Raw genomic sequence first — 16,734 nt, 5'->3', positions numbered from 1 at the left:
GCACTGCAGTATGAAAGATTTCCTGCCCTGCAGCTTTCTTAACGAAATCAGAATAGTTTTAGAAGAAAAGCAAAGTTGATGGCGGTTGCGCACAGTTTGTTTCGCCGTTTTTTCACACATTATGAGAAGAAAATAGTCACTTGTCAGCTAGCAAGAGGGCTTTCTTGTACTGATGTCGAGTCTTTCTTTCTTTCTTTCCCCCTTCTTTTTTTTTTTTTGCGGGGGAGCAGATTCGGGTTACCCCGCCTACTTGGCTGCCCGCTTGGCATCTTTCTACGAACGTGCTGGCCGCGTCAAGTGCCTCGGAAACCCTGAGAGGGAAGGGAGTGTCACCATTGTGGGGGCGTGAGTATCTTTCCTTGGTTGTACGACCAGCCCTGCAGTACTTCACTGCCAGCGTCTGAGGCTTAGAAGAATGTACAATGTATTGAAATTATCAGAATAGTGCGTGCTTTTTAAAGACTGCTTTTTCATCACAAACGCTCTGTGTGAATATTCACACAGAAAACAAAGTTAGATTAAGCATAGAGATATTATTGGCAACATTTATATATAGGAAAAGAATATTCGAACGATTCTAGAATGAACAAACTATACCAGATTTGTTTACAAACCAGCCTAATTAACATGAAATAGCTCCGGAACTTTCCGAGGTAAAAAAAGCTTGCGACACTATGTGAAAACAACTGCTTTTAGGGTGTCCTTCACAAAATTTTTTTTCAAGCAAAAATGTTTTCAGTATAGTGGGATATACCAAAACTTAGTTTGATAAGTATACTTCTCAGCATTATCGGCTTTAACTACAAATCCCTTTGATGAAGACTGAGGATAAAAATAAATCCGTCACAACATTTCTCATCTAGTCATTTTCGGCTGTACTGGGGCATTGAAAGGTGCAGGAGACTGGATGCAGCACATGCAAAGTGCTAGATTTTGTGCCCAGCACATGATACGATGTTGCGGTTCTCACCTTCTTGGTGTTGCATGTTCGAACAGAGCCTTCTCATTTTGCTTAACGAAATATGTTAGTTGAGGCCTTCCCAGTATGCACGGTGGACAGCCTGACTCGATACTAACAAGGAGAGTGAGGAATTCGAAGAAACATTGGAATGGTTTGAGCAAAGCGTTTCTGGGTGCATTTAGATTTCATGTGTTGCCGTACAGCAGTCTGATGCCATTGAAAGAGGCAGACTCCAAGCTAGACACTTGCAATATAAACTCAGTGGCCTAATGGTTTTAACATCCACCTCATGCACGGGCAGTGCAGGGCTTAACCAAGTGTGCTGCTAAGTGCCCACTGGGTATCAACTTTTTCTTGACCTGGTATTTAGCCTCTCTAAACTGAAATGGCTGGGGAAAGGAGGGTGTTCATGCCACCTTATGCAAGCTGAAGATATCTATTACCCATTATCTATAGATAGCCATAGATATCCATTATCAGTGAAGCTGTTTTGTGAAGCTGCCTTTACACCATCAATCCTTGCAGACACTACCAGCGAACAGCTGTGTATAAGGCAAACTCAATTTCTTTAGAAATTCTGCTGCACTTGACAGTTCACGAGGATTTTACCTTCGCTGTGCAAATATGATGCAGTTTTCAGTAAGCTGTGTGGTATAGTGAATGATATTACTTACCCAAAAAAGGTGAACTTTCTACCAATCATGTAATCTGCCATTTTTGTGGCTCCAGAGATTACCAAAGGAAATTTTTTACTACCCCCGGAATTTATAGAATCGCTAATAAGGCTCAAATTTGCGATTTTTGGAGGGTATCGCAGGAAACGAGAGGCCTCAATCATCGTGTACTTCTACAGAACAAAGTGATTCCACAAAACCTTTGGTGTGTTTCACAAATTCTGGTATTTCAGTGGTATAGTGCGCCACATTTCACGCTTCACTCTGAACTTGTGGGGTCTGCATGTTTGCTCTGTTTTCAGATAAAGCGTGGTCTTTTTAATGTCCTACCGTTACATGGTGAGCCAATGGTCATTGTCCCAACAACTCCTAGCAGAAAAGGCAAGAGGAAGCGCTGAGCTGACAACATTGGGGTGCAGGATACTTTGTCGGCTCTTTGTTCAGTGGTCCGCTAACTTGTCTGCTGATGTGTTGAGTTGGAAGACTAATGACTTCGCTTTCTTTAGCCTGGACACACTATTTATGAATAGTTGCTTTGAATCGAAGTAACGAGCTGCGCAACAGCACTTGAAAGTTTCTCTGGTCACAGCATGACCGCCCCGTCGTCCGTCTGTGACTTGCAGCGTCTCGCCACCTGGTGGTGACTTCTCCGACCCCGTCACGTCGGCCACCCTGGGTATTGTCCAAGTGTTCTGGGGCTTGGACAAGAAGCTGGCCCAGCGCAAGCACTTCCCCTCAGTCAACTGGCTCATCTCCTACAGCAAGTACACCAAGGCCCTGGACGACTACTATGAGAGGAATTTCCCTGAATTTGTGGCACTCCGGACTAAGGTGACTACTCTTGCTTATGGGGCGGCAGGTCTAAATTCTTGAGAAACGCCTTCTCTGTAGTGTGAAAGAACCTACCTGGAATTCTTTTTAGTAATACTAATACAGATATTGCACAATAGCAAGCTTATCAATATCCCTTTTAAAGGGTTATAGGCACGAAATTTTGGTGGCAATTTTCTTTTTGATAATGATGCGTAAGATATTCGTATATGTGGATCACCACGTGGTTTTTGCCTATCGCTGCTATATAATTTATAATTGAACTTCCTTTTCCCCTGCAGTTTTGGTTTCAGCAGCCGAGAGGTGGTTGTGACGTCACAATCAAGTCTAGGTCACGTGTGTCATGAAAAAACAGCAATATAATTGTTGACTCTACACATGTTGCAATTGTTGGCCTTGGCGTTGTTTGTAGTAAGTTGTAACAACAGAGGAACGATTATGTGGCAGTTTTATGGCCCTTCACGTGAACTAGGCTTCACTTTGACATCACAACCATCGCTCGGCTGTTGAAACCGAAACCAAAACTGGTGAGAAAAAAAATTCGATTATAAATTATTCAGCGGTCATAGGTATCGCATAGTGATTCGCGTACAGTAATGTCAACGCATCATAACAAACGATAAAACTAGAGCCCAAAAATTAGGTGTCTATGCTCTATGAAGAAAAAAAGCTGTATGACAGCTGTGTTTTTGCCAGCGTTCACTTACAGGGCTGGCATTTGGATGCTAACAAAAATGCTGGAGTTTTGGCAGCTCACTGAGCTACGGAAAGAAAAGCAAATGGTAAGGGCAAGCAACAGGAAGGCAGCAGGGTCGGTTAGAGACCCATAGGTTGTCTCATAGCAGACACAGCTGGGTTGTCAGTATTTTGTAGAAATGTAACTCAGATTTCTGTTTGCTTGCTGCATTCCTAACTGGTGGTAACCTATGCTGCTTTTAGTTGCATGCAGATCCTGTGCCTCACAGTTTTGGTGGTATTAGTGTCCGCGTAAGTTGACCTGCATTGGTAGGACTGTGCTACTTCTGCATGGGCCCTTGCCCATGCATAGTCTTGTGTGGTGGCAGAAATTTTAGTATTTTTCCTATTTCATTTTTTGAAGTTGGGATTATACATTTTTAGTAGGAACACTGTTTTGAGGCTTTGTACCCCTATCATAACCCTTAGTGAACTGTGTAACGCTCTCTCATTTCTGATCTGCAAAGACCATTGGTCAGGCCGGCAGATGTAAAACATTTTGTACAACTTTTCATTGTACTATCTTTGCATCCTCATTCAGTTGCAGAACAGGGGCCTTTTTTTTTTATCTAAGGTTGGGATGGCTACTTACTTTGCATACTTTTGAAAGGTAAACCAATCTGTGATTTAAAACTTTTTTGAAAATGCAAATAGCGTTTGGAAGTCCTTTTCATGTTGCATTCATTTCTTAAAATCACTTTTTGTCAGTAGTATCTCTTTCCTTTCTTAATGGCCACTTATTAAGGTGCTTTAAACAGCTGGTAAGGAAGTTGTTTTCATAATTTCATAATTCAGCCTGTTCTTTCTGTGGGAATTCCCCGTTGTGAAAGTTTGCCTTAATTGAAGCACGCGCTATACATTTTGTTCTAAACATATTCTTTTTTATTGGTTCTTATGGGAAACTAACTACCTTATACTCGCGTTTAATGGCCGCACTTTTTTTTCCGAGATTGGGGTGAAAATCGGGGGGTGCGGCGATTACATGAGAAAAAGACAACGAAAAAAATTATTTGCAGTGGTACTTGCCTTTATTAATGTCAAAAACCTCCTCGTCCTCCTCTGCTAAACTAGTCGGGATTTTAGGCTCGTCCCGTGTGAATCAGTATGTGAATCCCGTAGTGAATCACTTTCAGTTTAAAGTGATTCTAACATAACTAACATATTTTCCCATCGAGGCAAAAGAAAATCTTCAGCTCACGAGCGCAGAACAAATCAGGGCAGCGATGCGTTCCGATTGCGAGATCGCACGTGATATGCTTTGGGCGATTGAGGAAATGGCTGTAAAACGGAGGAGCGAACAGACTTGGATTGGATTGGATTTGCTGGCCTCACCCTTTGTAACGGGCGGGCATCGCTGCGGCTAGGAGCGCCCTCTTTGTAACGGAGGTGGCCGCTGCCCCCATGCTAGACTTTTTTTTTTCCTCAAATATTTTGTCCTTAATTCTTATTGGCAATTCTACTTCTAACCTTACGCTTCATTTTGGCTTTCACTTGATTTTTGGGCCCCACCTGGCAGCAGTAACCACAAAACGTTCCGTATTTCTTGCACCGCACAGTAGACGGCACTGCCCAACTTCCTGAAACTCATGGTGCGGCTTTTACTCGGGAAATTTTTAATGTTTTTTTTCCCAATTTCCTTTCTAAAGTTCGGGGTGCAGCCATTACATGCGTGTGGCCGTTACACGTGTGTATACGTTATTAGTCTTTCATTGTTCATCCTATCCATGAGTTCTCCACAATTTGTCTTCATTTTATTTAGAATGTTTTGTACAGCCGGGCCAGAATGAAATGTGAGCGCTGCCTGTGAACAGACAAAATATTTTACCTGCGTAGTGTCTGGTCGCAATATACAACTAGCGTAGTGCTTGTTTCTAGGTAAAACTGCAGTAAATGTCCATAAGCTGGGTGCAAAGGAATATCTCACTGCAAAGCAAAAATTGTGCGTGTTCTTGTTATATTCCAGCCTATCTGTGCATTAATAATTGCAAAGGAACCATGGCTCAGTCAAAATGCGGGTCATGCTATTTCGTAGTTTCTTTTTGTATTCAAATTACTTTTATTCACTTTTTTAATGTTTTTAGACATTATGAGAAAGGGAGAGAAGATACGGCAAAAAGGTAAAAAATTGCGAGGAACTTTAGCTACTAAAGTAGTGAAAAGTGAAAACCTGAGTACCGCATTCTTGTATGCTACTGACACTAATTAGTATATAATTAAGCAATTCATTAATTGTCAACTCGTAATTGATTAATTAATAATTGATCATTGACATATGGCCATGTAAGGCACTCATTCGCGCATACTATGGTCGTGCTATGTGACTGGTCGAGACCTCTATGACGTCATCCCACCTCGGCCAATCAGAACGCCGCAAAAGCAGGACACATTTTGTCCATGACAGTATGAGCCAATAAAGGGAAAAAGAAGCATAAACTTGTCTCGCTTAAAAATTTGCGAAAGTTCCTGATAAATTATCCAGTGTCCGCCTGTGATAGTCACATTCGAGGTCCCATCGCAGGCCTACCTTCCCTAGGGTGCGTCTCACAGACGCCATAGCTGGACAAGTCCACATCAAAGGTGTTGCATCACATGGTTTTGACAGTGCCACAGTGAGGGCACTTGTCAGTCACTTTCAAACATTTGTCATACCACCAGTGACATACAAAAAGGATCAGAGCTGCTCCTGTCTGAATCTGGTGCATGAATATCTCCTTCCCTAGGTGAGATTGCAAAGGAGAGAGAGGGTGCAAACACTGAAAATTGGAGCACGTGTTCACTGGCACAGAGCGTGTTTTTCAGAAACATGGGACAGGAACGGATCTATGGGAGAGATGGCGGGTTGGCTCACGTGTCAAGCTGTGTGACTGCATTAGTATATTGCGGATCATGAGCATGACCATGAATCCAGTGTATACGTTGGGACAGGGGTATATTATTGATTTTTCTACTTAGGTAGCTATTTTTTTTAATAGAAACTTCATGGTGCTTTCATTACCTGATTGCAGGCTGAGTGTAGCTCCTCTGCACCATTGCTTTAACTTGTTGTTACACCCGTTCTCTGCAGTGCCAACAAATCTTACAGGAGGAAGAAGACCTTTCTGAAATTGTCCAGCTTGTCGGAAAGGTAAAGTGGAAATGTTTAGTTCCAACATTGTTTTGCATAACTAGTGCTAGATTCCCTATATTGCATGAGTAAGTCAGAGGGTGTAGCATCTTTGTGCCAGGGCGTTTCTCATTCCTCCTAAAGACTGAGTAAAATGACTGCGGTTTCTTCGCAGAATATACTGTTGATTGCGTGCAAAATTTCTCGACTAATTGTTGGTAGAGGGCATTTGTAAAAAAGAATTACTGAGTAATATTTATGCTATGCTCCATAATCTGAACTCTCATTGGATGAAATGTTCCTTTTTTCTTTGCTGGCACGATTCTAGTGTCATGAAGCCATTGACAGCTATTGCTGTGAAAGAAATGTGAAATTTATTCCACCTGGAATTGCTTATTGTGCGAGGAAGCAGGAAAATGTGTGGGGAAGCATGGAGTCTTTCTTCTTTTGTACAGGCATCCCTGGCAGAGACGGACAAGATAACGCTGGAGGTGGCACGGCTTCTGAAGGACGACTTCCTGCAACAGAACAGCTACACCTCGTACGACCGCTTCTGCCCCTTCTACAAGTCGGTGGGCATGCTGCGTAACATGATTGGCCTGTACGACCTGGCCAGGGCTGCAGTGGAGTCGACAGCCCAAAGTGAGAACCGCATCACCTGGGCCATCATTAAGGAGGCCCTGGGCGATCTCCTCTACCAGCTCAGCAGCATGAAGTTTAAGGTGAGAAAAGGCAATACACTTCCATGTGTCTCGTATGTACAAAAGCTGAAGTCCACCTGTCATTGTATTGAGTGTATCCTTGACAGAGCAATTTAAGGGGGTATGAGGGTCTTGAAAACGCTATTTTTCAGCATATCTTGTTGAAACTTAGCATGCAAATGCAGTATAGAGGGCTAATTTCAAATATCTAATTTGAGAAGATGGGCAAATTATCTATGCTAATTAGGTCATTGTGGTAAATTCTCATCAAAAACCTTTTTTCGGAACATGCAGACATTTCAAAAGGTTCGCCGCACATCCTAAAGCTTTCCTTTCTTCCTTTTTTTTGATATATTAGTAATTAGGCTAAATTTAGGCTAATTGCTGCCACATACTTTTTCTTTCAGGCTGATATTTATTCATGATCAAGAAAATGATGTTTTATGAATTTCCTTAGCTTCAGCATGTGTGATGGATCTTCTGAAATGTGTGCATATTCCTAAAAGACATCTTTTTAACGAGAAATTGCCGTAATTGCCCTTAAGAAGTTTATTTATTTATTATACCTCAAAGGTCCCTAACCGGGACATTACATGAGGGGATTTCGGATGTTATTTGCTTTATCTTCTTTTTCTGATGAGATATTTTAAATCTAAATACATATTTGTAATTTGCATTCTATTCAGCACTTGCATGCATAGTATGCCAAAACATGCACACTGCCTCCAAAGATCTTTCAGTTGCATTCTATCCAGCTACATCGTTGCGAGCACACTTTTTTGTTGTACACTGAAGCAGGGTGGTAGCTTGCTGTGGCAGAACGTAGATGGCAGTGCTGGCTGTTAAGCATAACTGTGAACGTAGTTCCAGCCGCTTTAGTGGCTTCAGGGGAGGGAAGGTGCAAAAAAAAAAAAAACAATTTAGGGTGCCCTGCATCATATGCAGAATGGTCTGTGAGGAGTGGCTGTGAGGAGTGGCTGTGAGGAGTGGCTGTGAGGAGTGGCTGTGAGGAGTGGCTGTGAGGAGTGGCTGTGAGGAGCAGCTGTAGGGATTAGGTGTAGGGATTAGGTGTAGGGATTAGGTGTAGGGATTAGGTGTAGGGATTAAGTGTGGGAAGTAACTGTGGGGAGTCCTTTGAGCTTGCTTTAATAAATGGATGGCATTTTCTTTGAACTGTTGTATTGTTCTCGTGGGATCTCTTTTAGGAGGCACTTAAGTAGTTTCTGTAGGAGCAGTTTGGTTGGGGCATGCTCAGCGTTTAAAGGAGGAAATTGCAAAGAAATTACAGCGACAGCGGCTGTGAAGTTGTAGCTGTTCACTCCTTCGCTCAGCTCATTTGAACTTGGCATTGTGAGGAGGAGCAGGTTTCGAGGAAAGGCAAGGAATGGTACCGGTTGTTCCCTCACTCAGTGGTTGGTTTTCGGGGTGGCTGCTTGGGCACTCTGGTTTTCCAGCACTGTGTGTGACAGGTCCGCAAAGGGTAGACGTTGTAGTGCTCACTCTAAGTAGTTCTTGTGCCGAGATTTGGCTGCACATTAAATTATTCTAAGTGGCACAAATTAATCGAGAACCCTCTGTTGCATTGTTCACCATAGCCCAGAGTGTTGTTCTGATGTAGCCAGTTTTGCGAATTTTATTTTTCAAGGCCATTGAAAAAGGAAAACATGGTTGGTTGGTTTGTTGGGTTTAACGTCCCAAAGTGACTAAGGCTAGAGAGATGCCATAGTGGAGGACTCTAAAAATTTCGACCACCTGGGGTTCTTTAACGTGCACTGCGCACAGTACACGGACGCCACTCCGTTACACCTCCATCGAAACGCAGCCGCCGAGGCTGGGATTCAATCCCGCGTCCTTAGGCACAGTAGTCGAGCGCCTAAACCGCTGCGCCACTCCGGCAGGTGGGGCAAAAGGAAAACATCCTACAAGCCATGTAATCATTTCAGTTAGTCCTCTCGATTGTGCCCATTTGGTTACAAGTGGTACCATGCTTTCTGTCTGCGGAAATGCTGCGTGGACAGAAATGAGGACGTGCGGTTTGAAAAACTTTCGAAACTCTGAAAAGCATTGAAAAACAAAAAAAAGAAGAGATAAGACATTTATCATTTTGAACAAAGTGCAGTTACAGGCTTGGTTGGTATGCTGGTCAGGGCTGGTGACAAAGCATCGAAAATAAAACTGTTCGTCCAGAGGCTGCCTCTGCCTGTCACCAACACTCTTACCAATGCATGCACATCCAAGAGATGCGGCGAACCATTCAATATGCAATTCAAGCCGAAGGACCAATATGTGAACCAATTTTTGGAGCAAATCCTACATTGGCATGGTGCCAGTTGGAGAGCCTGACCGAATTAAGATACCAACAGCGAGGTGTCTGAATAGACTAGCTTCTGATGCCACGGAATTATGAGCTTTGGCGGGATTTCAGCGACAGTCTAAATTATCCAAATTTTTAAACAAGCCCAAAATGACTAGGCTTCACTGCGGATCTTTAATGACTGCAGTGAAGACCAGTGGCAGCAATTTTATTCGGAATATTTGTTTTTCGAAAACAAAATGATCGCTTTTTTCACAGTTGTAGCAGCCTAGTTATACTTCTTTCATGTAAATTATTCATACGCGAAAATTTTTATTTTTTTTTTATTTTGGGGTGTTTGAACATCAGAGTGCGGGGTTATACGCAGGGGCGAGTTATAGACGCAAAAATAGTTTGAAGTCAGCTCCACCTAACAAAAATTCCTGCTAACATTTGTGCAAATAAAAAAAAGCAGCGGTTTGCAGAAGCAATTTCAGGGATGTCAAGAGGGAGCAGGAAGCTGCAAAACAAGTGTCAAAGGGGTTCAGGGCCTTTTTGAGAGTGGGATTGAGATGCAGTACATTTATTATTATTATTATTACATCCGAACCTCGCAATAACGAAACCGTTGAGGAAGGAAAACTTTTCGTTTTCGTGAAAATTTTCTGTTGCGAAAATGGGAGAAGTAAGCACATACATTATTTTCCAAAACGAAAATTTAATGAAAAAAGTCGCTTATTTTGCTCTGCTTCACTCGGCTATGCAAGAGCTTCACGACTTAGTCTTTGCAGTTAGGTAAGCTATGCATAGCTTCGTCGTCATGGTTGCCAAGGAAAGTGCGGATAACATCAAAAGCATCAAGCACATCATGCGAGCTTACTTGCTTTCCTTGTGCTTTGTTTTCGTCATCCTCGTCATCGCTCTCCTCATTTCGTTTGCGCACACTGTTGATAATAGTGCTGTCGTTGAATTCTTCGTGCACGATCAAGTCGGCGTTCGCACACAAAAAGTCGTCCAGTTGAACAGCGTCTGGCACCATTGCATCGACACTGCGAAGCGCGTCTCATGCTTCAATTAGTGGGTGTAGATCGTCACCGCTTGCAGGAACACCCACTTCTGGTTCTGCCAAGGTGTGCTGACCAGCTGCGAAACAGGCATGTCTGAACAAATTCTGGACAAGGGGGGCCGAAGTAGCAATCCACGCCGTGGCAAGCATCTCCAGCGCCATAAGAAGATCAATTTCTGTCTGTCACTTCATTTCCATGTTGAACAACACCGCTGGATGAGTCTCCCACGGTACGCAGATATGACACTCCTAATAACCCCTTGCTCAAGAGGCTGAACTTCATTTCCATGTTGAACAACACCGCTGGATGAGTCTCCCACGGTACGCAGATATGACACTCCTAATAACCCCTTGCTCAAGAGGCTGAATGAGGAATGTGCAGTTCAAAGGTTTGGTTAGCAGTGCACTCGACCGGAGGCCTTCGGTTACCTTTAAAGCATCATGGCGTCTTGCTCCGGCTGGTCACGAGGAGCGGACGCTTGTCGAATCTGTTCATGTTGGAGCAAAAAAATGTATTGCCACCCGCTTTTTGCTCAACTTGCCTTCATGGAATTTTGTCCCTTCTGGCCGAGCATTTTCGATGGCAACATTTCGTGAAAAAAAGCCAGTTTCATCCGCATTATAAATTTCGGAAGGCTCATATTCATCCATTATGCTTTTATAACTTTCCTGCATCCAGGACTATGCTGCTTCAGCCTTGACGCTCGCAGACTCTCCCGATAACACCTTGGCGATGATGCAGTGCCACGCTTTAAATCGGCTTAGCCATCCGGTGCTCGCCTTAAAGTTGTCGTGCCCCAGAATGCACGTGAAGTCAATCACCTTCTGCTGCAGAAGGCTTCCAGACAAAGGCATCTTGTTCGCTCTCTTGTCGAGGAACCACTGATATACCGCTTTATTGACATCTTTGTAGACCAGCATTGCCACAGTCTTGTTCTGCGCGCGCGCCGTTGTGAAGTGCCGCCATGATGCTGTTTTTGGCTTTTAGAATAGTAGAAAGTGAGCTGCACGGGATACTGAATCCTTCCACAATGTCACACTCCTTTCTGCTGTTTGCAGCTTTGGTGATGATTGCATATTTTTCTTGCTGTATCAAAAACTTCGGCTTCAGGAGGCGGCATGTTTCCGACAGGCCAAAAAAAAAAAAATACACTGGACACACACAAGTCGCGGGCGAAATCTGCGTGCACGAGGCGGACGGCGAGATAATGTGGTGGGCGTAGCAACGAAAAGAGGGGTTCGTTGCTCTGGCGGCGGTGTCGTCAGAAAACATCACGTGTGTGTTTAGTTGCCAACAGGCAGGCTAGCAAAAACCAACTTTCACTGCACAAAAAAAAATCTCGTTGCTATCATCATTATCATTACCGAACCTACAGAAAGTAAATAGCAATGGCCATGAATGGCCATGCCGGTGCTTGTTGACAGAAAAGAACTGGCCTGACTTGTCGGATGAGTGCGCTGCTGCAGTTTTGCCACTTCTCTGCTCCCAACTGGCTGACGTGCCGAAAAAATGTTGCAGATCACTACCTCAAACTTTCGTTAATGCGGGACTGCTTTATAAAACTCTTTGCTGTTGAGAGAAGGGAAATGCATTGAACTCCATGGAAGTTCGCCGGGACAGCAACAATTTCGTTCTTGAGAGCTTTCGTTATTGAGGGGGTTGACTGTGTTATTATTGTTATTATTATTAAAGCTCATAAGTGGCAACTAGTGGTGAGCCAAGTTTGAGCTTTGGCATGTCGAATATTTCGCCCGAGGAGATCAAGTGTGATAACCCTGACAAGGGATGTCTCTTGATGACATGGTACTTATAATGTAGTCTAGCTCCACAGCACAAGGTAATGCTGAGCTACAGATTGCAAAGCATTTCGTTTGGTTAAGGTGCTCGACTGTTAAACGAAAGGATGTAGGTTCGATCCCTACCACAGAGACCACATTTTCACTTCCACAAGGCACCCATCTCTAACGTCTGTGCACTGTAAAGAAGCGCATGTAGTTGAAATTATCGGCAACTCTCCACTAAGGTGTCCGTTGTAGCAGTTCGCCTTTGGGATGCATAACTCTTTAAACCAAACCAAACCAATTCACGCTTGCTCTTGAGTTTAAGGGCTAGGTGTCGCATCTTTATGGCATTACAGTGCAGTACTCATATTAATTGTGAAAAGGCACATTGTTCACCGATTTAGGTAGTTATATTGTTGTCTTGAGTTTTACATGCTTGAATTAGGGTATGTGAAGTGACTAATCAAGTTGAAATTGACAAATTTTATCACTAGCTCATTTATTTATTTTTGTTAATTGCTGTACTGCTGCATTTACTTGTTCAAAAGCATTTAAAGAAAGATTTTAGGCAGTATATTGGTATACATGGGTTCATAATTGGCCTTATGCTGTATGTTGCTAGCTGGCTGCATCGATGATAGCATGATTCTGTTGGATTTCAGGATCCCGTGGTGGAAGGTGAGAAGAAGATCAGACAGGACTTTGAGGAGCTCTTCGAGAACATTCAGCAAGCATTCCGTAACTTGGAGGACTGAAGAGCAGCGCTTTCCTCGCCAGCACTGCCAAGGAGCCAAAGAACTGTTGTCGATCGCTTGGCCCTGTCATGCTTCTGGTGTTTCTCCAACCTCATTCCAAGTAGAACTCGTGCTGTAACTGTGTCCAAGGGTTCGCGCACATACAAGGGAGGCAGTCTGTGTATTAGATGTTAGTGGCCTGCCTTAGCAGAGCGGAAAAGGCTGTGAGCAGCAATACCATTTTCTTAAATTTGATTTCAGTGCTCAGCCTTTTGTACATATGTTTCTCAATCTTTTGTTTGCTCAGTTTTGTTTCTGTATTAAACCAGCCTTTGCGCGCTTTTATGGAGTCACTTTTGTTACCTCATTTAATTATGCAATGTCCTTTATGTGGTGGCACTGAAGTGATATATTTTGACCGTTTCATTTTTTTTTTCATTGCCGTCTTAATATAATGGAGATGTCAAGAATAAAGTCTAAATGTGAATGTTGCAAATCCATGGTGCTTCTTTGAAAGACTGTGTTTGCCCCAGTAAACCTGTCCCAAGAAGGTGCTTGTGGTGGTTCTTGAAGCTACGGAGACAGAGTGCCTGTTAATCTGCCTGTACACAACACACAGTGTGCAATGGCTGCAAGTGAAGAGATAGTTTTTGTGGCCTCCCTGCATTACAGCTTTATTAGCGGCTAGATCAGGATCTCGAATTCAAACCTACATATTTTTTTGAAGACATTGTTCTTTATTATCAATCTTGCCATATCCTTCACCCTCGCCCGAGTAAAGGTCTAAGACTGATGAGCGGCTTCTACGCAGTTTTTATACTAACACTCTGCTGTGGCCGGCAGCACTCTAAACATTTTAATCCTTCCTTTATGGGCAGTTGTCCGCACTGTGCGGAGGAGTGTTTGGACATCTACCACATGGTGTGGGCTTGCCCATCCAACCCAGTTATTCCTTCTCATCCCAACTCCACTCGGGAGGACTGGGAGGAGACACTGCTCAGCTGCTATGACCTGCAGGCCTTTAGGTTGCATTATGCGATGTTTTTAATTCTTAATAGCCGCAAAATCAGCCGTGAACAGAGCCACGAGGTGACTGCATGACAACAGTAACACTATTCACTTAGCTTCACCGTAATCATTTCCTTCTTGCAGTGAGTGTATGTTACATTTAGGTTTCATTTAGAGACACCTCTAGGTAACAATCGCCGTTTAACCCACTGAGAGGCAACAAGTAAGGAGAAAAGTTGCGAGACCCTACTGTTGAGGAAACTGAATTATCCGTGTCAGGCATATACCTCGGAAAAAATGACCGCGAAAAATGACACTCTGTTAGCAGATATGTGGTGCTTTCCACAGAGGTGGAGGAGGTAGTGGCATATCGGCAGATGCGCGCCTCAGTGCGGAGAGGACTGTAGTTTCTGCACTGCAGAAGCGCTCGCCGCCGCAGAAAGCTCACAGAGTGGAGTCTGAAACCATCTGCGGCATCACATGCGCAGGGCATTAAAGTGAGTTCTGTATAGAACGCACTCCCGCAGTGGGGGTGCAGTGGTCAAAATGCTTGCATCCGTTTTATTTGCGATGTCATTGCCTTTCCACTTTCACTTTTTTCCTCTCACCGTACAGCGTGGTTCACTTGTCCACAGAACAAGTGTGACAGATACTGCGCCTTTCCCTTCCTTGAAATATTAGAACGCTGGTTGTTTTCGATTGAACTCTGTTGCCTGGAGGAGGGTGATGCAGTAATAGGGATGGGGAGCAGAATGCTAGCTGCTGGGGTGTAAATTGTTCTTTTTGAAAAATTGTAGATGGCTATTTTTGAATCGTAGAAAATATATTTCGCGGAGGAGTGAATAATCACAAAAGCTATTGCTGAATCTTCCGCTTCAATGGGCTGGGTTGAGTTCTGAATGGTGGCACAGGTAACTTTGTCGGTCACTGCAACCATGAATGCGGACTTCTGAGGATATTAAGCTGTATCTACATAGACTGCAGGGTGGACGGGGGTAATTGCTTTTGAAGTGCCTTAGTTCTAGCAATGCATCAGTCATAATTGTGCTCCGGATAGTGCTTTTCGGGAGTGGCGGGATGTAAATATTTGTGCTAATGGTTTCGGGAGGGGAATACATGGCGGTGGTTTGACCAGGGAGGCGAATTTGCAGTCAGTTTAAGAGCTGCTGGCCAGTTTTCGTCCCAGAGAGCTGGTTGTATTCGTGCCTCGACTAGCTTTTCTCGGGTATTATGTACCCCCAACTGAAGAAGTTTGGTGGTGGCAATGGTTTTGGGAAGGAGAAGAGCCGTTTTGTAGGCCATTCTGATAAGACTGTTAACCTGCTTGGTCTCTGAGGGGGAGAGGTAGGGTAGGGTAATTCTACTTAGAAGAAGGTCTGAATGAGGCGGCGCGTGTCCGCTTCCCTCATGCCACAATGGCTATTGGAGATGCGTTTAATAAGTGCCGCAATATTTTTCACGGTTTTTCAAATAGCTTTTGGCATTGGTGTTAGTGCAATCGTTGGAAATGCAGAGGACCTTGATGTTTTCGACCGCTTGGATGGGAGTTCCATCCAGGGTGATGCGAATTGCAGGGGGGTGATGCTTTTTGAGATCGATTACTAAAAGTTCCAATTTGGATGCCGAACAGGAGAGTCCTATACTTTGGGCACGTGCGGTTATAACGTTGACCACTTGCTGCAGATTGCACTTGATGTCGTCATGATAACCTGTGTTTGTCTAGATTGTGATTTCATCGGCATACAAACAGTGCTGAATTGCAGGGATGGCTACCAATTTGCATACTAGTGGAATGAGGGTAATATTAAACAAAGGGGTATAGGACTGCCCCTTGTGGGGTTCCTCTACTTCCAAAAGTGAAGGTTTCGGTCTGAGCTGTCACCAGTTACAGGAAGCCACACAGGACCCACCTTCCCTAATTCATGACATCTGGGGCAAATAAAGTTGTTTTTCTCTCTCTCTCTGCTGAAGGCCGTCCTTTCATGGAGGAACACAGCTATGTACCTGCACGTATGGGAGCCTACATTCAGTGCGCTTAGGAACCAAATGATGGAGACGTGATAGACATTATCAAAGGCTTTGGTGAGATCCAGAGGCAGGACAGCTCTGATAAGTTGAGGGAAATCAGGGTTGAGTACTTCCTCCTTTAGCTGAAGCATTATTTTCTAAGTCGAGAGGCCTGCTTGAAAGCTGGACATGGTAGGGAGAAATAGGGTTTAGGCGACGCAGGATCACATGGTCCATGAGCTTCCCTACGCACTATGTTAGGAAATGGGCCGCATGTTCTTTAGATCAAGATGCTTATTTGGTTTAGGTATAGAGATCATTCTTGCCGATTTCTATTCAGGCGGTAGGGTGCCTGTACTCCAATGCTCGTTTATAAATTCGATGAAGGATGCCATTGATCCTTGCATCCAAATTGCGGAGGCAGGCTCGGAGCAGAGGTGGTGCGCAGCTTGCGTAGAGGAGCCCACACCTCTGCCTCCATTATGGGAGCATCCAAGACTGAATTTAAAGTTCCGTTATACGATGATAGTGACTCTTGCTCTAAATTTGGGAAGTAGGTGGTAATGAGGGTCAATTCGAGATCGACACCCTGCCTCTCGACATTATGTAAGAGTTTAGTCATTTGCTTGCTGCTCTCTGCACGCAAGGAGCTTGGAGTCTAGCATATGGCGTAGTAGTGGCCAGGTATTTTTCATGTGCAGCCTGCTGTTAAGACGGTTACAGAGCTGATTCCAATGCTGCGTGGCGAGTTTAGCAGCGTGTTCGGCTATGAGTTGGAGCGTGTACGCCATTTTACACTTGAGTGCTCGATTGTGCTTTTGCTTCAGCCAGCTGTTCTC

The 16,734-nt window shown here is 44.0% G+C and overlaps 1 protein-coding gene across 2 annotated transcripts in view; it reads left to right on the top strand.

Annotated features, from left to right (window-relative positions):
• LOC146186102 (V-type proton ATPase catalytic subunit A-like) overlaps positions 1-13,376 on the top strand; it is a 30,740-nt gene extending 17,364 nt beyond the window's left edge. For both annotated transcript variants that reach the window (XM_084607033.1, XM_084607034.1), the window contains exons 10-14: positions 231-345; positions 2,259-2,466; positions 6,266-6,325; positions 6,760-7,026; positions 12,809-13,376. In XM_084607033.1, the coding sequence (XP_084463159.1) occupies positions 231-345; positions 2,259-2,466; positions 6,266-6,325; positions 6,760-7,026; positions 12,809-12,901 (743 nt within the window). In that variant the 3' untranslated portion in view covers positions 12,902-13,376. The remainder of the gene's footprint in view (positions 1-230; positions 346-2,258; positions 2,467-6,265; positions 6,326-6,759; positions 7,027-12,808) is intronic.
• The last annotated feature ends 3,358 nt before the right edge of the window (positions 13,377-16,734 follow it).

Source organism: Amblyomma maculatum, chromosome 6, assembly GCF_055883805.1.
Source record: "Amblyomma maculatum isolate TAMU_Amacu chromosome 6, ASM5588380v1, whole genome shotgun sequence".
Classification (NCBI taxonomy): Eukaryota; Metazoa; Arthropoda; class Arachnida; order Ixodida; family Ixodidae; genus Amblyomma; species Amblyomma maculatum.
This window is presented reverse-complemented; position numbering and strand designations above follow the sequence as displayed.